This window comes from Camellia sinensis, chromosome 9, assembly GCF_055761805.1.
Source record: "Camellia sinensis isolate YWXY chromosome 9, ASM5576180v1, whole genome shotgun sequence".
NCBI lineage: Eukaryota > Viridiplantae > Streptophyta > Magnoliopsida > Ericales > Theaceae > Camellia > Camellia sinensis.
In genome coordinates this window covers 32,632,031-32,655,259 of record NC_138969.1, presented here as the reverse complement: position 1 = coordinate 32,655,259, position 23,229 = coordinate 32,632,031, and the positions used below count along the sequence as shown (strand labels likewise).

The 23,229-nt window shown below is 41.0% G+C and overlaps 2 protein-coding genes across 5 annotated transcripts; both read left to right on the top strand.

Moving 5' to 3' along the window:
* The first annotated feature begins 735 nt into the window (after positions 1-735).
* LOC114265527 (cyclic phosphodiesterase) lies at positions 736-14,852 on the top strand. 4 transcript variants are annotated; one of them, XR_003630394.2, is made up of 6 exons: positions 839-2,267; positions 10,987-11,041; positions 12,684-12,889; positions 13,584-13,656; positions 13,926-13,997; positions 14,681-14,852. XR_003630394.2 is itself a non-coding variant. In XM_028206347.2 (4 exons), the coding sequence occupies exons 1-3, from the start codon at positions 1,986-1,988 to the stop codon at positions 12,887-12,889; spliced, it is 543 nt and encodes a 180-aa protein (XP_028062148.1). In that variant the 5' UTR covers positions 736-1,985; the 3' UTR covers positions 14,681-14,852. The 4 variants fall into 4 exon arrangements, 1 of the variants encoding a protein (XP_028062148.1); XR_003630393.2 differs by lacking the exon at positions 13,584-13,656; XR_003630395.2 differs by lacking the exon at positions 13,926-13,997.
* Positions 14,853-21,180: 6,328 nt separating this feature from the next.
* LOC145799335 (uncharacterized) lies at positions 21,181-23,229 on the top strand. The gene is made up of 2 exons (XM_082888892.1): positions 21,181-21,897; positions 23,206-23,229. Exons 1-2 carry the CDS (start codon positions 21,181-21,183, stop codon positions 23,227-23,229), a joined length of 741 nt encoding a protein of 246 aa, XP_082745018.1.

Below are 23,229 nucleotides of genomic sequence, written 5' to 3'. Positions count from 1 at the left end.
GACTTCATCATCATCAACATTATCATTATCACCAACAAAAAATAATTTTAAAAAAAAAATCAAACAGATGTCCATTTTTGTACTAGATCGTACCAGATCTGGGGGTTTTGAACTAGATCTGAGGAAGATGGGTGACTGTGACGGACGGCGATGGGGAGGGGGGAGGAGGACAGCGGCGATGAGGGGAGGGACGACGGTGATGGGGAGGGGGAGGAGGACAGCAACTGTGTGGAGGAGAGCCAACGGACAGCAGCGATGGGGAAGAGGCCGACGATCGGCGGTGATGGGAGGAGGGAGATCGGCGATGGAGGGACGACGGTGACGCCGTGAGAGCAGCTGCATAGAGAGAGAGAGAGGGGGCAGAGACAGAGGCTGAGACCATGAGAGACAAACGAAATGCATCTTTTGAAATGTATGTGAGTGACTCAGAGTGAGGCAGAGTCAAACATTGCATATATCTATGAGGAATATTCGGAGAATATCCGGGGAGTTAAGTGGGGATATTTCGGGGACGGGGCCGGGCCGGGGCCGGGGTTGGGATACCTATCCCCGTCCCCGGCCCGAAAACAGTCGGGGATTTTATTTTTAATACCATCCCCGGCCCTATGGGGATAATTTTCGGAGAAAAACTGTTATAATCGGGGTCGGGGATCAAGTCCCCGTCGGGCCAGGTTGAAATTGACATCCCTATATTCCAGCAATTTCAACGAGATCGTGACACGAAATCCAAAGGGCTGGGAGTTGCCACGTTGCGGAGAATGAAATGTATTTAGTAGAACGGCGTGGTTTTGGATAATACCACGTCGTTTTCACTCAAGGGATAGCACTAACGGTGTGTTTGTGTTTGTTGGTGTGTTCTCTCATACACTTCCAAACAAATCTCCAACTACAAGTAGTAAATTTTTCTCTCTCTTCTTGTTCTTGCTTACTGTACAGATCAAAGATGTCCTTGGAAAAAAAAAAAAATTACACTGAAGTGGGTTTTGGGTGTTGATGTTTTTGACAAATGTTGGAGTTCAAATGTGGCAAGTCATTCACAAGTGACGATGATACATACATGGATTGCTCTGTTTTTGTATCCAACTTGGAATGTGATAAAGATGAAGGTCTGGTTTTGGAGGTAGAGCAACAACCCATTAAAGAGGATTACTCGAATTTGATCATGGAAGATTTATGTTCTGGTAGCAAACAAGTTCCATCCATTGAAATTCATCCTCAACATTTGGAGTTCTTTATTGGCCATGATGGTTTTGGAATGTTGAAAGCAAATTGTGAGAAGTTGTGGTTGTAGAAATCTCTACCACCAAAAACGGTGTCGTTCTCTTCATGATTTATTTCTCTGCGTTTGCCCAAAACGATGACCAATCCCACATTTCATCTATGGAGATTTTGTATCCGCTGCTACTCCTCTGTTCTTCCCTCATTTCATCTTTGGAGATTTTGTGTCGTTCGTTAATCTCGGTTGACGCCGCTGTCACTCCGTTCTGTCATTTCTTTGCTTTTGCCGTCAATGGAGATTTTGAGGATCTAAAAGAAGAGTCGTCTTTGAATTTGTGAGTTTAGCCTCCGTCACATTTGAAAAACGTTATTTCTCTGCGCAACGTGGCAACTTTCAGCCCTTTAGATTGCTTCTTGGCGACGTGTCACGATCTCGTTAAAACTGTTGGATAGTGCTGGACGGAAGACTGCAGGAGAGGAGGCGGATCCACCTTTTTCACTCTAGAGGATCTTGACGCCTTATTGACACCCAAGTCCAACATCCTCCTTCAGCTTATACCATTTTATGTCCATTTCTGATTTCGACTTCCAAATCACATCTCACTCACAAACACTACACGGTTGATACTCTGCGTTTCTTCTCCAAACAAACAAACAAACAAACAAAAAAACCCAATACAAACAAAAATCACCAAAAACAAAAACAATTCAAAAAATTGAAACAATTCTGATTTGTCGCTTTCTCTGTTTCGATCTTGTCAATTTTCATGGAGGGTGAGCCAGTGAAGCATGCGTATTCGGTGTGGGCGATTCCACCGGAGAACGTGAGGGAGCGGCTGAAGAAGCTGATGTTGGCCCTCCGATCGGAGTTCGGTGGGCCCGAATTCGAACCCCACATCACCGTCGTCCGCGCCATCAGCCTGACGGAGGACGACGCGCTCGACAAGTTCCGAGCCGCCTGTCACGGCGTCAAGCCCTACACTGCCACCGTAGAGAAGGTCGCCATTGGAACCTCGTGCGTTTTTCTTCTTCTCCATCCTACCTCTGAGGTAATTTTGAAATCTCTCTCACTCTCTCTCTCTCTCTCTCTCTCTATATATATATATATATATATATTCATACATAATTGATAGTGTATACGTGTGCATAGTTTTATATGAAATTTGATTGAAGTATAAGGATCAGCATTTTGGGTATAATTTGGTTTATATTTGGGATTGCTAAGTAAATTATCAATAGGTCTTTATAGTTGGATATAATTTTCATCAAGTATTATTTTTTATAAAATTATTATTAAAAATAATTTTTTATATTGATTTTTTGTAAATATCGTTAAAAATTGACAGTTAGCAATTTTTTTTTGTCACCATTAACCGTTAGTGATTTTTTTTGTCACGATTATTATAAATTGTCACTAAAACTTATAATCTGACAAATTTTTTAAATTGTCACTGGAAGTTAAAAATTAGTTATATTTTTTTGTGACGATTTTTTTAAACTATTGCTAGAACTTATGATTATTGATATTTTTTGTGACAAAATTTTCAAACTGTCGCTGAAAATTAACAATTACTGATGTTTTTTAGTAGTGTTTGATAAAAAAATGTCATTAATTATTATAGAACTTATTGAATAACAAATCCACGTATTAAGACCTACACGTAAGTCCTCCTTTGTTTTATATCATTTTGGATATAATTGTTACAGGCAACCCTTTACACTTCAAATCAAATTTCAATCTTACCTTCCTTCCATGTACAGTTAATAAAGCCAGAGAAAATTGAAAGTAGAGAGCCTAAAGTGAGATTTTGGTGAAACTGTAAGAACTAAAGTGAGATAATAGTAAAAGTGTAAGGTGTTGACGAGACAACAAAAATGTAACATATGGTTCAAATGACAAGTTCTCTCAACTTTGTTAACGGGGAGATCATTGGAAAGGTAAAATTGTAACTTGACTTAATGGGTGGGGAGTTTTTTTTTTTTTTTTTTTTTTTATCAGCAAAGAAAAAGGAAAACTTTATTGATGAAAACACGCAAGTACAACCATCAATTTACATCAATAAAGGAGGGAAGTGCAAAAAGCATCATAGCTAACACACCGTAATCTCAACTAAGTTGGCACCAAGGAGGAAGCATAATCATATGCTAGCACTAAACTCACAGATTGGCGAGACACCAATCCACTAAACCCACAGATTGGCGAGACACCAATCCACAAACAGATATACAAAAAGAAAAAAAAGAAAGAAAGACCAACCAGCCACACAAGAAGGACATCCACATATCAGGACTAATACACCAGCACCCTCCTCCATCTGCTTACAAACAACTTTTGACCTGCTTCAGATTAGCAACAATATCATGCACTGAGTATTTAGCACCCTTCATATTAGACTTCACCCATAAAGCAATTCTGACTTTCACCAACTCCCCCAATCCTTCAAGATCAGCATGCCCTTCCTTAAATAGACAGTTGTTCCTTAGTTTCCACACAGACCACAGCATAGCCAAAGGGACAACCTTCCAAATCTCCAACTCCTTCTTCCTCCATTTCATTCCAGACCACCAGTGCATCAAAGTCTCCACAGAACCTGGTGTTGCCCATCTTACATCCCACCAATTCACCAAGACAGACCATACATTCCAGATCAAAGGGCATAACGGCACATGATCAGCTGTTTACACCACTGCCGTGCAAAACACACAAAGAGAACTAACATTATCATTCAATAATCCAATCCTATGCATTAACTCTGCAGACTTTATTCTCCCTCTCCAAGCTAACCAACTAAAAAACTGAACCTTTGGAGGTGTTGAATTTTTCCACACAACCTTTGAAATGCTGAGCATTGGCCCTTTAGTTGCCTCCACCCTTTGCCATACCGAAGCCACAGAGAACTCTTTTAAACTGCTTGCCAGCCATAAACAAGAATCCTCAGCAGTAGGATTTAGAATAGGTGCCTCTGATAACAATTTAGTAAGTCTTTGAACCTCCTCTTCCTCCCAAGCTAAGAGGGATCTTCTAAACTCCAGCTTCCAATCTCTGCCCTGCCCTTTCCTGTGATAGAAAAACTGCAATGTTCCTTCCTTATCCATTGAAAGACTGAATAATCTAGGAAAATCATTCCTCAGACTTCTACCATTAAACCACCTATCATTCCAAAACTGTATCCTCTCCCCATTTCCTATAATGAGTTTAAAATTTTGTGTAAACAACTCAGCCACAGCTGTATTTGATGAAACAGATGATACAATCCCCTTCCATACTGAAGACACCATAGCAGATTCCACTGTTGCTGGAATCCACCTGCCCCCAAATCCACCATATTTACTGCACACCACCTGTTTCCATAATGACTGTTGCTCTCTACCGTACCTCCACCACCATTTTAATAATAATCAAACATTAACATCAGTCAAATTTCTCACACCCAACCCACTTTGGGCTTTACTTTTACATACCTCCTTCCAACTTACCAGATGAATTTTCCTTCTAGTCGCAAAATCTCCCCATAAGAAACTAGACTGAATCTTGTCAATTGTTTTAGCAACACCCACATGCATTTTAAATAATGATAGAAAGAACATAGGTACACTTGACAAGACTAATCTAATCAGGGTCAATCTACCAGCAAAGGACAAGAACTTCCTCTTCCATGATGCTAATTTCTTCTTAAACTTTTCCACCACAGGTTGCCATGTACTTCTACTCCTTGTATTTGCACCTAAAGGTAGACCAAGATAAGTAAGAGGTAATCTCTGACTAAGGCAATTAAATTTTTGGGCAAACTCCATAACCCTCATCTCCTCCACACCAATCCCACGTACAATACTTTTATGAAAATTAATCTTTAACCCTGACATTACTTCAAAGCACCTCAGTATTCTTTTAATCATAATGATTTCCCCCCATTCAGCTTCGCAAAAAAATGATTGTGTCATCCGCAAATTGCAAATGAGAAATCTTCAACTCTTTTGGACCAATTGAAGCACCTCTTATCAGCCCCCTTTCTTTTGCTCTCTCCAATAAAAGGTTTACCCTTCAGCCACAATATTAAAGAGGAAAGGTGAGAGTGGATCACCTTGTCTTAAACCCTTTTCAGGAGAAAATTTTGCAGTGGGTGACCCATTAACAAGCACTGATATCCTTGATGTAGAAATACATGACTTAATCCACCCCACCCATTTCTCACCAAAACAGAAGTTCACCATCATTGATAACAGGAACTCCGAATTTACTGAATCATAAGCCTTCTCGAAGTCCAATTTAAGGATGATTCCTTTTTTCTTTGATTTCCTCCACCAGTCCACCACTTCATTTGCAATTAACACCCCATCAAGAATACATCTTCCTCCAAGAAAAGCAGTCTGAACTTCTCCTATAAGTTTAGGTAGCACTTGTCTTAGCCTCTACATAGCACTTTAGCCAACACTTTGTAAACAGAGCTAACCAAACTAATAGGTCTATATTCACTCAAATCAGAGGGCTTCTCCTTTTTAGGAATCAAAGTGATGAAAGAACTATTTACCCCTTTAGCCATCTTCCCATTACTGTGAAACTCCTCAAAAAATTGAAGAAACTCACCTTTCATGATAGACCAGCATTTTTGTATACAAGACAGATTGAACCCATCAGGCCTAGGGGCCTTATTACCATCGCAATCTTTAATGGCTGCCCAAATCTCTGCCTCCAAAACATCCTTTGAATCAGTCAGACTAACGGATAAAAATGGACTTGACAATTTAGGCCTAGACTTCCAATTTTCAGTAAACACACTGGCAAAATGATTCACAACTACTTGTCTCACCGTAGTTGGATCTTCAAACTCAACACCATTCACCTTCACTGAGCCTAATAAGTTTTTCCTTTGCCTTCTACTTGCCATCAAGTGAAACAATCGAAATTTTTATCACCATTCTGTGCCCATGTCAATCTTGATTTTTGTAACCACATCCTCTCCTTATATCTACTGAGATTCCACACATTGCTTCTAATCTCTCTTCTTCTTTCCAATTCTGTCTCCAACAGAGGCCTGACTTCAGCTTTCAAATCCCACTCATGCAATTCATCTTCAGCTTTCTTAAGCTGATCATCAATATTCCTGAATACCTCCCTATTCCACCTTCTCAATTGTGATCTCAACATCCTCAATTTATACATGATTCGAAAGCTGGCCCATCCCAAAATCTGAGACACCTCCCAAGATTTCTTCACTTCTGTCTTGAATTTTGGGTGAAGTGCCCAAGCATTAATAAACCGAAAAGGTTTTGGACCCCAATCCCTTTCATCCTCCATTAGCAGAACTGGGCAGTGATCAGATATACATCTGGATAATCCCCATTGTTTCAATTGAAACCTCTCCAGCCACACAGGGTCAACTAGAAACCTGTCAATCCTACTCCACCCGTCTCCTTCCATTGCATTACACCAAGTGAATAATCTTCCTTGCATAGGTAAATCACTTAATTCCAATCTATCAATAAAATCATTAAAGTCTTTCATCCCCCTCCCCCTTCTTAAACATCCCTTCCTTTCACTCATAAATCTAATTTCATTAAAATCACCTCCCAAACACCACGGGTTGGGGTAAGAAGATTTAATCTAGATAAGACTCTCCCAAAGATGTCTCCTTTTCAATACATCAGTCGGTGCATAGATATTAATAATAACACAGTGGAAATTTTTGGAAGCAATACCTGACAGAAGAATGAAATTCCTACAGCTACAGCAGTCAACCAGCTCAAAAATTTCTGGATTCCAAATGCAAATAAGACTGCCTGCACTGCCCTCAGCATCAACCTCCACAAAACCCATTTCCTCTAATGGCCACAGTGATCTTACAAAACTATCATCAACACTTCCTCTCTTCGACTCTTGAATCAACAAAACATCTACTTTCCTTTCCTTTACCAAAGCTTTAATCTTACCCCTTTTTTCAGGTCTTTTAAGACCCCTTACTTTCCATGACAGCAGCTTCATGAAACCCATATCACATCTCCAAGCCTCCTTGTTGCTTTCAGCTTGAGCCGCCACACCCCTCCCTGCAACTCTGTCTAGATCTTTTTTCTCCAAGTCAATTATTCTTTCCACCACTTCATCATCCTTCCCTTCACAGTTTAACCCCAGAACTTTGCCTACTTCCATCGTGGCTTGAGCTTCAGTAAGTAATTTTCTTCTTCTGCTTGAATTACTACTCTGTGAAACTGATAGAGAGATAGCAGCAGCTGCTGTTCTAAAAATTGCCCCATTTTTTAAACAATTCCTGGACAGGAGTCCCATCTGGTTTAGCTGGGCACCATTCCTCCTTCCTTTTCGCTGATCACCTCCCTTTCCCTTTGTAGCTTCCTGGCTTCTTAAGATAGCTCTAGCCCTCTTCGATGGAGCACCCCTCTCTTTCTTCCCTTTGGGCTGAATTTACCACTACATTCAAAGGTACAGATTGGGCTACATAATCATGCAGAGTTGAATCAGACTCCAATCTTGACCTATTAGCTATAGGCTCTATTTGGGCACCATTTAAAACAACTTCTAAGTTAATATTGGGCCGAACACAGTCCAGCCCATTCAAACTTTTCATGAATCCAGGAGTACAAACCTTATCTTATACCCTTTGAACTGTCCCATCCACCACTTGTCTTGAGCTACTCACCTGCACCACCCCCTCCTCATTATAACAGCCCCCACCGTTTGAGTTCCCTATAGCGCACACAGATTCTTTAACGACTGTATCTGACATACAATTACTACCTCCTTCCACATCATCTGCCTCCCTTTCCACTGTGTTGTTTCCTTTGCTGGACACCTCATCACTTGCATCCACATCATCATCATCATCTTCTTCCTTCGCTGATTCACTACCTTCCTCTGCATCCCCATCTTCAGTAGCCTCTGCATTTACCTCCTTCCCAGTTTTATCTTCCACTGTATTTGCAGCAGCCTTGCCTTCACCTTCCTCAATGCCCCCATTTTTGGAACACTGTTCAGCCTTTTTTTGCATGTTGGATTCAATTACGGCATTTTCCTGGCAACTATAATCACCTTTGCACTGGCAAATACTGGGTAGGAATTCTTCATACACTCTCACTGGATAAGTGCTCTCATTTCCTTCAAGATTAATCACTGTATTTATGAACTCCATCTTCATTGTGATGATCCCTACTCTTCCAAACATAAAATGCTTGCACCCAATTGTGTCTTCATCATACTGGACCACCTCACCCTAGACATTTCCTATATCTCTGAAAGTTTTAACACTCCAAAGATTGGGAGGACACCCACACAAGTGATCCAGACACACCTTTCTTGATCCATGGATTTCCTTTCTTCCCATTCTGAAACCTGGTCACTCCATTCAGATAACCACTCCTTCATACTTGCTCTTCCTTCCTTCAGCTGTTGTTTTGACTGAAAGGTTAAAATGGCTAACCTCCCTCCCCCTTCTCTAGCAACCACCTCATTTCCCTTCCTCCGCTGTAACTCCTTTCTGAAGTCATGAAAAGAACAAAATGCTTTAAGCTTCACCAATAAACTATCATACAACCAACCATTGCCAGCCTCGAAAGCTCTTACGGACACTTTTCCTTTGTCACACATTCCTCCATTTTGAACTGCCTCTGCATGTGTTTTACCTTTGTTCCCCAACATAGGTTGTATGGGATTCCATTGCATCTTTTGCACCATACTTCCATCCCTTTTGCTTACTTCCATCTGCTTATTCTGCTCCGATTTCCTATACTCCGCCAGTTTTACTTTCAATACACTGTTATCACACCATAAACCACCTGCTTTCTGCACTGCCACCTCTGCTGCCACCTTGCAATCATACCTCACAAACCCAAATCTTGTCCTTGTTGCTTTCCTTCTTTTCATTGGTATAAATACATCCTTAACAATACCAAACTTACTGAAAATATTAAACAAACCTTTAGGGTTCATGGATTCTGGTATTTGATCCACAAACAGAGTAACCAACTCATTCTCCTTGAATCGACCAGCTTGATTACCCAATTTTCTTCTTCTAAGAATCGGAGTCCAGCCCTCCACTCTCCATCTCACTTAATGGGTAGGGAGTTAACTGTTACAATTGAAAGTGAATGGACTAAAGTGACATTTTAGTAAAAATGTATGGGTACCAAGTGTTATTAATCTTTTCTATTTCTTTCTGTTTTTTCAAGAAATGAGTGGGAAGAGCTAAAAAGTAAGAAATGTCTTCAATGCGCTTGCGTCTTGTGTACCGGATGAAGAAGCTTTGTTGGAAGTGTTTGCCCCCTCAAAGGAAGTCAAGTAACATGGGGTAATCCCAATGAGGTGGTTTCAAACAAAGAGAGAGGATTAGAAGGAGATGGGGTAATCAAAATGGGCTAGATCTTCACGTCTTAAAGGGCTCGACAGAACTTTATAGATGGGACATTGGTTGTTCCATGGTCAAATACAAAAACACGAACAAGCTCCTTGATCGAATTGCAAATCTTAAGCTTGCTAGAGAGAATGCTAAATGGTTTTGTTGGTTGGTTAAATTTTGCTAGTTGTATTTTTAGTTGTCGTTAAGGCAAGGGTTGGACTGATGAATTTCAAATCAAGGTATTTCATGTTGGATTTTATAAAGCTAAAGGAGATTAAGCAATTATAGGTGGATTGAGAAAATAAAAGGGAGATAAACTAGAGATGGAAGAGAAGTATTTTGTTTTAGGATCCAACTAGAACCCTTAGCATGACGATTTTCAAATAATTACTTTTACATTGTTATTTCAAATTAATATTGACAAAGCTCTCAAATTCAATCTTGAAATCCATATTTAAATTTTCAAGTGTAAATTTGAATTATTCTTCTTTGAATGAATATTGCAAGCTCCTTTCATCAAATCCTTAAATCCAAACATAACCTAAATGTCAATCAAAGTTTATCCTCATTCTGGAAATTGGAAAACATTTAGTTTTAACTGAGATATAGATACAAAACGAGTGTATTGATGCTATTGAAAGAGGCATAAATCCTTGTGATAGAAATGATGATTACACAAATCATTTTTTTATTTTTCACTTGTGAGATTCACAGATTTCTAATTCTATTGAGCATGGATATACTACTTTGTGTTCAATACTACTGTTTTGAACAGAATCTACTCTTGCATGGCTCTAAAGAAAGCCAGTTCCTTTTGGTTGCCTGGAACCTAAGAGGACAGGAATGGAAAGTTTTTCTTGTCCTTTAAATGTCCTTTGTTGCTATGTTCCTTCACCAGCAAGGGAAATGATAAAAGAAAGGAAAAGGCTAACCTCATCCTGGGTAGAGAGTTGGATTAGCAGAGTAGAATGGGGTTAAACCAACTGGCGCTGGCTTCGTTGGCCAGAACCTCTCAACTAGGAGGTCAGGAATTCGAGTCTCCCTTCTCAGGCTGTGATGTACCCCCCCAAACAAAAAGAGTAGAATGGGTTTCCAATTTCTTAGGTATCCCAAAAATAAGAAATTTTATGATTCTGTATCAATATGTTTCACATATTATAATTTTCTTATGATTATAGTTTGATATACAGAACTCTTCATCGAATAAACCCTTCTTTCTGTAATTCAATATGAATCCTCAGAAAAGAATATCATATTTTGTTTTGTTGTACTTTTCTCATAACCAAAATGAAGCATTAATAAATTTTAATTAAGAATCACTAAATTTTGTTTTGCTGTGTTCTTCATTGACATCATAATCAAATATAGCAAGCATTATATTCCATCATGATCGATATATTTTGGTCACTTGATTGTCGTATTTCAGGCAGCGGAGGCTAGTTCACACTGCACCGGTCATTTTGGTCACAAGACCTCAACCCGTAAGTCAACATCAGGCTTTGCAACTTTGACAATTATTTGAAATGATTTAGTTATATCAATCAAATGCTTATTATATAACCAATTAAAAGAAAGGAAGGAGCATATTCTATTATTTTGATATTGCTATTAGACTAGGTTGTAATTCTGACAATTACTATATGATTTGGAGCAAAGTTTTCATAGGCTTTACCGAGGCTCACCGGCAAGGTTAAGGTAAAATACATCAAGGCTTTGATTTTTAGGCCACTATCTCTGAAGGCAATGAGGCATGCGCTTTAGGTGCGCCTTGTATGCATATGAAGAGATTGCCTTAGACTCTTGTTAAACTTAGTCTAGTAGATAGTTTAAACATCAAAAAGTCAAAAATAAAAAGAATCCCTTTTGTGACTATATTCTATAGAAAAAAATTAAGTAAATGAACAATGAACAAAAATTACAAAATTACAAAGCTAAGAATGTCAATTTCACTTTCAATGAAGGCAAGCTTCATTCTCTAAAGTGAAATGCTCGATGCCTTAAGGAGAAAAGTATTTATACCTTTATATTTATTTTTTATTTTATTTTTTCACTATTTCAAAATATTTAATTTATTTACTAAATATTAAAATTTAAAATTCGAAAATGCTTATATCTCGACGACTTATGGCTTACGGCTCGCCTCATGAGGGGTAAAATGCATTGAGTTACGCATTTGCCTTTAAAAACTTTGATTTGGAGACACGATAACAATTTCTACACTTGGTAATATAATGGGTTCATTCAAAATCCCGTGTCAATTTGCCATCAATTGTTACAAACATACTTATGATGACACAAACTTTTGAGAATCTATTCGACAAAGCTTACAACAGATTTTGGAATCCGGATCCTCTAGAGTGATTTTTTCTAGAGTAATCTTAGAGTGATTTTGTACTGTTGAGATTTAATTATGCCAAAGTTGAGGGTACAATAGTACTAATAGCAATAGTCACTTTAAAAAAAAAAAAATCTCATCCATAAGATCACTCTAGAGGATCCGGACTCCAGATTTTGTGGGCGGCAAAGATAAATTAATTTAGTTTAATAAGAGGATCTCCAATGGACTCTTTAAACGAAGCATGTTAGTTATTTTAGCTAGTATTGTCATATTTTAGTCACTCCAACGAGCTAGCTATTACAATAGTTATTTTAACAAAATTCTTCAATGTTAGCTACATTTGAAGAGTCTTTGGAGACTCTTTAAACAGTTTGTGTGTATAAATAAGTAAATAAAGAGTAGCATTAGAGTACATAGATAAAAAATGAATTAGATAAAATAGAGAACATACCATTTTTATATTTTAGCTTGTAAAAAATAAAGAGTGGTTGAAGTTGCTCTAAGTCCGTACTACCTTGGAGCTTAATGTTGCAGTTGTCTTCATATCTGTGAACTAGAAGGTGAAACCCTAAGTTTATTGGTTTAGATCCTTTAAAACATTTTGGACAAATTTTATAGGTAAAGCTATTTATATGCTTATTTAAGAATGCATTATGGAAGAGTTCAAGATCCAGTAAAATTTAACTAGATCTTGCTTCTAGAAAACAAAAAAGATCCCTCTATATGTCTTCTCGGAGTGATTCCAAGTTGTGTTAGTTGATTATCCACTTGTATAAATCTTGCAGCTTATATGCCGCATCTGAGTCTCCTTTATGAGGATTTATCCGATGAGGAGAAGAAGAAAGCTCAAGAGAAAGCGAATGTCCTTGATGAGAGCATCGGCAACCTGAGCTTCGAGGTAACTCGCCTTGCCTTGTACGAAACAAACCCGGAAGACAAAACTCTCAAATCCTGGAAGAAAATTGCTGAATGCAACCTTGACGCTAATTAGGTACATGAATGCTTCTATATTTGTAACTAGACTTGCTATTTGCCCTGATGCTAGTTATTGAAAATAATGGCAATTTGCTGAGTCCTCTTACTCTGTACTGTACTGATTTGGTTTTATCAACTAATTGGTCTAAATATATGTGTTTGCTTTTGTTTATGTTAATTTACCACTTTCAATTTTTTGGTTGAGCCCTCTTAGACCGTACTGTGCTGTTTTTGGGAATTAGTTAACAATTATGTTGCATATTGCTACTTAGCATGAAGAATAGTAGTAATTGTGTTCCTACTCTTGCTATTGGGTTTATAAATTCAACAAAATTAATGGTAGCTGATGTGTTGTATGCGTGCCTTGGGCCGTCTTTGTTTGGGGGATTAGTTTAGGGGACATATGATGAAGTAAGGATGAGGGGCTGATGGCCGGGGAAGGGCTATAGAGGAGCGGAGAGGATAGGAATGAGGCTGAGGGGTGGTGCAGTTGGTGTGGGGATGATGGGCCGAGGGGTGGTGGGGTGTTAGGGATGGGCTGCCAGAAGTGGTGGCTGCAAAACCCAAGTTATTTATAGAATTATTTTTGGATAGATTAATAATTAAAATAAATTGTGTGGGTAATTTAGTAATCTTAAGAATTAGGTTTTTTAACCCTTTTAAAAAGAAAAAAAAAAGGGTTTTCACGTTGTGGTATCACAATATTACAGAGCTTTCAGAAGAGAGACTACCATAGAGATTGAAGGCTCAAAATTGGTGATATTTGGACACCCATTGGTGGAGGTAAAAGTTCTCCTATATTACTGATTATTAGTTTTATTTTGAGAATTGGATGTTGGGTGCAACATGTAAGAGTAGAGCAATTTGGGTGGGTGTGTTTTGACTTTTGGGTTTTGTACATTGGATAAGGTATGTTTGGCTATTGAATTGGGTGGATAGATTTGGTGTCTCTTGGATTTAAGAATATATATATATATATATATATATAAAATGGGTTCTTGTTGATATGTGAAAGACATCAAAATATATTTATTTGAGGTTCTATTTATTAGGTTTGTGTGATTGAATTAGTGGAGCTGGGTGTCTGGAGGTAGTGTGGTGGAATATTATACTAAGCGTTTGAGGTAAGCAACCCTCTATCACTGTTGATACATTTTTTATTCCTATTGAATCGTTTAAAAATTATAAGTATTTATTCATAGCCTTCATGTTCTCTGAAAATAAAATATTGGTCAAGCATAAACAACATCGAATATTGTTATGAAAAATATTTGAATATTTTATGGAACTATTATGAAAATTGTACTAAATGTTTATTCTGAAAATATCGAATATTTTATTTAAAAGTTGTGTATTGTTTGAATTTTGAACATCACTCTAGTCTGATTACGATTTGGACCCTAGCCAATAGGGGTTATTTATTGGTAAGAAATTAGTTTCTTTTGGGGTTTTACCACCGGCCTATGTGTGGTTTTGGGCCTTGTCATGGGCTAAGTTACCGTAGTCACCAAGACTTGGGTTTTGTAAATCAAATCATTGAACCATCTGAATATTGAACCATCGATTTGAACAACGAATTTACTTTCAATTATCTTGTTGGCTTTTCAATTAAAATGTATGGTACATTGTTTATTTTTAGCTATGAAACCATCTTACAAATAATTGTTCATTTATTGAATTGTAGAAAAATTATATTTATTGGTTATCGACTATTTATTTATTTATTTTTTGTATACTTGATCCAGCTAATAGTGATGGTTGGTTATTTATTGGGTTGTCTAGCTTACCCTTATTTTTTTTTTTCCAGATTCTGAGAAGTAGAGCTGCGTGGGATTTTTACTTGTGGGAGTGCCGAGAGTAGGACTATGATTTAAGTACTTGGATTATTGTTTTGTTAGTGGATTTTATTAGTGGACTTGGTGGACAATTTCATATGATAAGAATTATCAATTTTTTTATAGATTTTAGCATTATGATAATTAAGGATTTAATTTGAGTATTTTACATTATTGGTTATGTGTTGGACTCATAACCTTGCATACTCACTTAAATGAGTGTGCGGCGTTGTCATGAAACTTGGGGCGTGACAGTGGCAGTGGTAGAGGCCATCGCGCAAACATGTTAGGAATAAGAATAGAATTAGGAGTAAAATAAGGCCAAGTTTGGGAAGACTAAAAAAGTGTACTTTTTGTCTTTTTGGACTAAAAAATTGAGGTTGAAAATATGGATGTTTAGGTTAACTTTTTGACTTTTTATTGAAAAATGTGTAATAAAAAATTGTAAAAATTGATTTGTAGGGAAAAATTTGAATTGGGAGTTGTGCAGCCGTAATTGTTGACTTTTGGTGAATAGTGTTAACTTTTTAACTTTTTGAGTAACTTTTTGACTTTTTAGCTTTTTTGGAAGTACCCAAACTTAGCCTAAGTGCTCAAAGAGAAGAAAATTTCAAAATCATGAAGTAGGGCTTCAAAGATTCCAAAGAAACATGGTGGAGACTATTACCCTAAAGTCAGCAACCTTTGCCTACAAATTTGCAGTTGACATTTCGTCATTCTGTGTGTCCAAACTTTTAATGAAAGTTTGACACAATCTTCTCAATCTCTCAAGTTATTTCAATTGACTTCTAAGCTCAAAATCTTGCATGATTATTAGTGGTGTGTGATCTGTCCATGATCAATGGTTGTAATAAGGTTGTTCACATGATGAGCTTTTTATTTATTTCTTTCTTTTTGTTTTATTTATTTTTATTTATTTATTTTTATTTTTATTTTTATTTTTATTTTTTATTTTTTCCCGGGAACAAAAACATGATGGTGAGCTTTAGCTAGTTAGAGGATCAAACTTTTGAAAATTTCCATGTGAATTTAACCTTCATTGTGAGCATCACAAGGTTTGGATGCTAATATAACGCGCACTCAACTGACGACCTCCTCATTACTTTTCATCAATATTGAATAGCTAGGGGTTCAAAGGTCAAACCCTCCATATTCTACTATCATGAAACATCAATCTTTCATTAGATTCGTTTCATATCATTTCTGTTTGTATTATTAGTTTTGAGTTATTAAGGAAAGGAAAAATAAAACAAAAATGTGGTTAGTAGTTTTAACTCATCTAGATTCTCAAAAATCAAAAATAAAGCATAAAAAATCAAAAATAAAAGTGAGGGACTAAGTCAAAAAGCTTTCCGTTATATTGAGGGTGTTTGGGAACTCAAAGTTGAGGTTAAAATAGTCTCAAATACCAAAAAACAAGAAAAAAAAAAAAAAAAAAGCCAAATAGGCTCAAATAGTACCTTAAACTAATAATTTATATTTATTAAAAAAAAAAAAAACAAAAACAAAAACAAAAACCAAAGCAGCCGGCAGTGGGCAGAGGTTAGGCACAAGGTAGGGCCAGCCTACTCCCACAGGCTGAAATGACACTTTTGCCTCTAGACCAATTTTGAAAAAAATGTAGTTAGGGATAAATTTGTCATTTCAACCTCAAATATCATTCAAACACATTTTTCAATATAATAATTTAAATAAAAATACATTCTATCTTCCCAAATACAAAAATTAAAATAGTCAAAAAATCAAAAAGTTCCTAAAATAGCCACTTTCCAAACACTCACATTATGGGTTTGTTTTGAGAAGTGGTTAATTTAGTTGGGTTTTACGAAAAGATGGGTTTTACAAAAAGATGTATAAAAAGGTGGAGAAAATAGTTTATTTTTTTGTAGTAATTTTTTGACTTTTTAACTATTTTAGGTGCTTCCCAAAACACCTGCATTTCAATTTGTGTGTCTAAAAAAAAAAAAAAAAAGGCAAAAAATAAGCATGTCGAATTAATCTTACATTTTGAAGTAACGGTGGTATTACATGCACCAATTAGTGTATTTACTAGTATACCAACACTAGTTATGACAACTCTACTCTTTATACAAATTACAAATATCTAAAATTTCTTAAATTATGCCACATCATTAATTGGTACACTAGTTAGTACACCAATTAGTGCATATATCATTATTTTTGAACTAATGCTTTGTGACATGTATAAGCCCATAAAGGCCATGAATCACCTATGGCCTTTCACTTGAAGCCCAGTGCATAACCCAGCTGACGAGGTCCAGGACAGCCGGAGTCCAACATAGCATAAAGAGCCAATGACATTCAGACACACGGCAAGAGAAGGACGAACTACATCAGCAGACAAAGATCTGTAAAGTTATTGACACTGCACATCACCATTAATGCAGCCCATCACAGCATTTATTACGACAACACCTCTCCGCCGGAACAGGACCCCCTTACCCTGAGCAAGGTAAGCTACAGCATAGGCTTTCGGCAAGGAGAGCAGGTCGGAAGGGACAGCGAAATGATTACCAAAGGATACAAGCGAACGTTGTAGACAAGAAAAATGTTAAGCTTTTCTATCCCTAACCTCTCCCTCTACACATTACTTCTCTTCCTAACTTGCTCGTCGGAGAGTTCACTAGGGGACTACCCGTTCCCCGTTGAACTTGCCTGCAGGTTATTCGGTGGGCTTGATCATTTGGACGCAGGCTTGAGGAGCTTGGACCTGCCCGATCCATTCACTGGGACGAACAACATTAACAGTTGGCGCCGTCTGTGGGAACGCTTTGCTCCTCGTGCCAGTTGTGTTCACTGTCGCCGGAGGCCCCGTTCCAACAACCTTTCTCTCCTACCCGTCAAAGTGCATGGTCGTGACTAGATCCATGGTTTCTCACAATAATGCTGCCAACCATCAAGTCGACCCCCCCAATCCAAACAACCTACCACAGTACTTTATCGAGCTTACCAACAGCATCAACCGCATGGCCGAGCAAAACCAGGCCTTGATAAATGCTTTACTCCAAAGGAACCTTCCGATTCCTCCTCCACCACCTCCAGATATTCCCCCCAACCAAGAAAGAACCCCGAGCTATACTGCTCCACAACTCCATCCACCCAACCTGGAAGGTTTGCAACCTCTCCACCCGCACATAAATCCACCACCACCACCCCCACACCCGTCGGTCGTAGCACCAGCCCCTGAAGGGGGGGCTAGCAACGTCCAACCTCTATTGACTGACCATGGGGACCACGTTCCACTATGGGACGCTGAGCTCCGAGCAATGAAGCTCCAACTCCAAGGGGTCATGCAGAACATTGAGCATAAACCCTCTACCACGGCAAATTCACCATTTATTGCCTCCATCCGGGACAAACCTTTGCCCGCCAAGTTCAAGATGCCCACCATAGACTCCTTTGACGGTACGACAGACCCTGTCGACCATCTGGAGACCTACCGTACCCTCATGATCCTCCATGCCTTCACTGACGAGATCATGTGTCGGGCTTTCCCCGTGACACTGAAGGGGTCAGCCCGACTGTGGTTCAGTCAGTTACCAGTGGACTCTGTCTCCACTTTCCAGCATCTCAGCGACTTCTTCTTCAGCAATTTCATTGGAGCCTAGCGCCAACGTCGCCCTGCAACCCAACTCCTCAATATTCGTCAGACCGAGGGGGAGTCGCTACGTAACTTCGTTACCCGCTTCAACACCGAAGCCCTACAAGTAGCGGAGAATGACGATAAGGTCATCCTTACGGCTTTCATGGCCGGGCTGCGATCGTTCGATTTCCTCTTCTCCCTCTCCAAAAACCCCCCGACCTCCATGGCAGCCCTATTATCCAAAGCCCAGAAATATATGAATGCCGAAGATTCACTAGCCGCTCGCCAAGATCCAATATCCAAAAACCCACCCCCCAGAGAAAAAAGAAAAGACTCGGAACCCAGAAACACCCAGTATAATAGCCAAACGCCCCAATACCCCGACCGACCTCCTCGCACTGACTGGTCGGCACCGACCCGACCGCTCGGTCTGTTCGAGCAGTACACGCCCCTCAATTCTCCCATGGAATAAGTCCTCCACCAAATCCAACGGGATTACCCCCTCAAATGGCCCCTGCCTTCATGGACCCCTTCCAACCGGAAAGACCAGTCCAAATATTGTCGCTTCCACTAGGACCACGGCCACAACACTAATGACTGCATCAACCTCAAGGATCAGGTCGAGACCCTCATTCGTCAAGGGCGTCTCAGCTGGTTCACGGACACCCGCCCACAACAGAGGCAAAGAACCGAGCCCCTTAGAAACAACCGCCAACGTACCCCACCTCGGCAGCCAGCCCAACCTGACCAAGGCCATGACCGCCTCCCACAACAGCCCCGGCCCCCAAGTAATCCCCCTCCGCCAGTTGGTGAAATCCGAGTCATTTCTGGTGGCCTTGCTTATGGCGGACCATCCCGCTCCGCTCAGAAGGCAGAGCTCAGGAAAATAAGGCAAGGCTCGAACAAAGCAGTGGACACGGTAGACCGACCTTCCAAGCAGCCCAAGCAGTGGACAAAGCCCATCACCTTCACGGACGCCGATTGTACAGGCATCCGTTATCTTCATGATGACCCCTCGTCATTTCTGCCCTTCTCGCCAACTATAAGGTCAGACGGGTTCTCATCGACAACGGCAGTTCGTCAAACATCATATTCCTCAGTTGCTTCCGCCAGCTCAAAATTGGGGAGGAAAGCCTGTCCCCCCTCTAAACCCCCTTGGTCGGTTTCACTGGCGACCGGGTGACCTCCATCGGCTCCATCGACCTCCCCATCACTATTGGCGAATACCCACGGCAGACTACCAAGTTACTCACCTTCCTTGTGGACGACTGTCCCTCTGCCTACAACAACATCCTCGGTCGCACCGCCCTCAACGCTTTCCAAGCTATCACTTCAACCTACCACCTCGCCATAAAGTTTCCCACCGACCAGGGGGTCGGGACAGTACGGGGAGAGCAGACCATCGCCAGGGAATGTTATGTCGCCTTACTCAAGGAAGTCAAGCTGAAAGAGGCCATGATCATTGAAAGACTTGACGCCCGAGATAAGGACGAGCTGGTCAGAGGCGAACCGGTGGAGGAGCTCGTTGAGATTCCCATTAATCCCACCAACCCAATGAAAACTGCTAAGATCGGCAGCCAGCTATCCTCCCAAGCTAAGGTCGACCTTACTGCCCTTCTGACCGAGCACAATGATGTATTCGCCTGGACTCATTCAGATATGCCAAGCATCGACCCTTCTTTCATAACTCATCGCCTCAGCATTGAACCTCATTTCCGACCTTACCGCCAGAAGCAGCGCATCTTTCATTCGGAGCGCAATACCCTTATAGCCGCAAAGGTCGACAAACTCCTTGAGGCCCAATTCATCAAAAATGTCGACTACTCTAAATGGTTGTCAAACGTGGTCCTCGTCCGCAAGAACAATGGCAAATGGCGACTCTGTGTCGATTACTCTGACCTGAACCGAGCTTGCCCCAAAGACAACTATCCTCTGCCCCGCATAGATCTGTTGGTCAACGCCACGGCCGGTCATCAAATGCTCAGCTTCATGGATGCTTTCTTTGGCTACAACCAAATCCTGATGCACCCGTCCGATCGGGAACATACATCCTTCATCACCGACCGAGGTACCTACCATTACCGAGTAATGCCATTCGGATTGAAGAACGCTGGGGCCACCTACCAACGTTTGGTCAATGCCGTCTTCCATCACCAAATAGGTCGGAATATAGAAGTATACGTTGACGACATGCTAGTAAAAAGCAAACTCTTCGCTGACCATCTGACTGACCTGCGGGAGACCTTCGCTACCCTACGCAAATACCGAATGAAGCTCAACCCAGAGAAGTGCGACTTCGGCGTAGGATCCGGGAAGTTCCTTGGTTTTATGGTCAGTCAGCGGGGCATTGAAGCTAACCCTAAAAAGATCAAGGCCTTGGTCGAGATGCAGTCACCCAGGACGGTCAAGGAGGTTCAAAGGCTTACTGGCTAAGTTGCAGCCCTCAACCGTTTCATTTCCCGCTCAATAGATAAGTGCCTACCGTTGTTCAAAGTTCTTCGGCAAACTTTTGAATGGACAACTGAATCTGAAGAGTCTTTTCAGCAGTTAAAGCAGTGCATGGCCAATCCACCCCTCCTTTCACAAGCGATTATGGACGAGTCCCTCTTCTTCTATTTAGTCATCTCAAGCACCGCCGTTAGTGCAGCTCTTATCAAGGAAGACGACTCTGTCCAACGGCCAGTCTACTACATCAGTCGGGCTCTTAGGGGAGCTGAGCAGAATTACCCCCTGTTAGAAAAATTGTCCTTGGTCTTGGTCACCGCCTCCAGACAACTTCGTCATTACTTCCAAGCCCATTCCATAGTGGTCCTCACCGACCAACCCTTGAAGAAGGTCATGCAGTGACCAGAACTTTCCGGCAGACTTATGCAGTGGTCTGTGGAACTCAACCAGTTTGACATCTCTTACCGGCCTCGAACAGCAATTAAGGGACAGGCTATCGCCGACTTCATCTTGGAATTCACTAACCCTACCCCAACCACTGCCTCTCCACCCCTTCCAGCTCCCACCGAGCCAGAAGACCTTCACTCTTGGACTCTCAACGTCGATGGATCATCCCGCATGCAAGGTAGTGGGGCTGGCCTCATTCTCACCAGCCTTGAGGGTGGTTATTTCAAATGTGCGCTCCGTTTCTTGTTTAAGGCCAGTAACAACGAGGCCGAATATGAGGCATTGATAGCAGGCCTTCGCTTAGCCAAGGACATTGGTGTTAGCCACATCCATGTGCTCAGCGACTCTCAGCTTATAGTCGGACAGATCACGGGCGAATTCGACGCCAAGGAGGGCACAATGTGGACTTACAGGGATCTTGCACTTCTCCTAGTTCGCCTCTTCAACACCTTCCACATCAAGCACATTCCTCGGGCGGAGAACTCTAAGGCAGATAAGATGGCCCAACTGGCTTCCGCAGACCAGTCCGCCCTTAGCAGTGGTGTCCGCCTCGAATACCTATCCCACCCCGCCATTTCCCCCGACCAGCATGAAGTACAATTCCTCCAAAATGAGTCCATCTCTTGGGTGTCGGACATCTTTCGATTTCTGACAGCGGGGGAACTTCCAAATGACCACCAGCAAGCCGCCAAAGTCAGGGCACGATTGTCCAATTACATCCTTGTCGACGGCATCTTGTACAAACATGGTTTCTCACGCCCCTATCTGCGGTGCCTCAATCCGACTCAAGCAACTTATGTGATGCAAGAAATTCATGAGGGAATCTGCGGCAATCACTCAGGCGGCAAGTCTCTAGCCCACAAGATACTCCGTACTGGTTATTTCTGGCCCACTCTTAATCGCGATACAACCGATTTTGTGCTCAAATGTGATAAGTGTCAACGTTTCGCCAACATCCCCCATGCACCCCTTATAGAGTTGATCATACTTTGTAGCCTTTATCCGTTCGCCAAATGGGAGATCGACTTGGTCGGTCCACTCCCTACTGGCCGAGGCCAGACCAAGTTCGCGATCGTCGCCATTGATTACTTCACCAAGTAGGTAGAGGCAGAACCCCTTGCCACCATCACCGAGCGGAACACAGCCAAGTTCATTTGGCAGTTGATCGTTTGTAGGTTTGGCATTCCTCAGGCCATTATCTCCGACAACGGTAAACAATTTGACAACGCCAAGTACAGGAAGTTCTGTGACGACCTCCAGATTCAACCTTGTTTCTCATCCCCTGGCCATCCCCAGGCCAATGGCCAAGTTGAGGTCACCAACCGCTCTCTCCTGAAGATCATCAAAACTAAGCTAGAAGCTGCTAAGGGACTTTGGGCTGAGGAGCTACCAAATGTACTCTGGGCTTATCGAACTACAGCTCGGACTCCCATTGGGGAAACCCCTTTCCGCTTAACATACGGCACTGAGGCGGTTATCCCAGTAGAAGTCGGTTTGCCTACTCTCAGGGTTTCACATCCGGATCCAGCACTAACCGAAGAACTCCGTCGGGCTGACCTCGACCTAATTGAAGAACTTAGAGAGACCACCGCTGTCCGACTGGCCTCATACCAACAGAAAATGAGAACACACTACAATCGCAAGGTCCGACCGAGGGAGTTCGCTGTAGGGGATCTTGTCTTGAAAGAAGCAACTCTTGCTACCAAAAATCCGACTGAGGGTAAATTGGCAGCCAAGTGGTAGGGACCTTACATTGTGAAAGCCCGACCCCGACCAGGCACTTACCGACTTTAGGACATGGAAGGTCGAGACCTCCCCCACCCATGGAACGCCGAACACCATAAACGTTACTTTCAATAAGCTCCTATTTTTGTATTGCTCAGTTATTGTATTTTCTTTTCGGGAAATTCACACATTTTTGATATTCCCCCACGCAATGTAACTTCTTGATTATATATCTCAGTTATCTATATGTTGTCTCAGTAACATTCTTATTTGCAGCACTTAAAGCCTCAGCCAGACTGA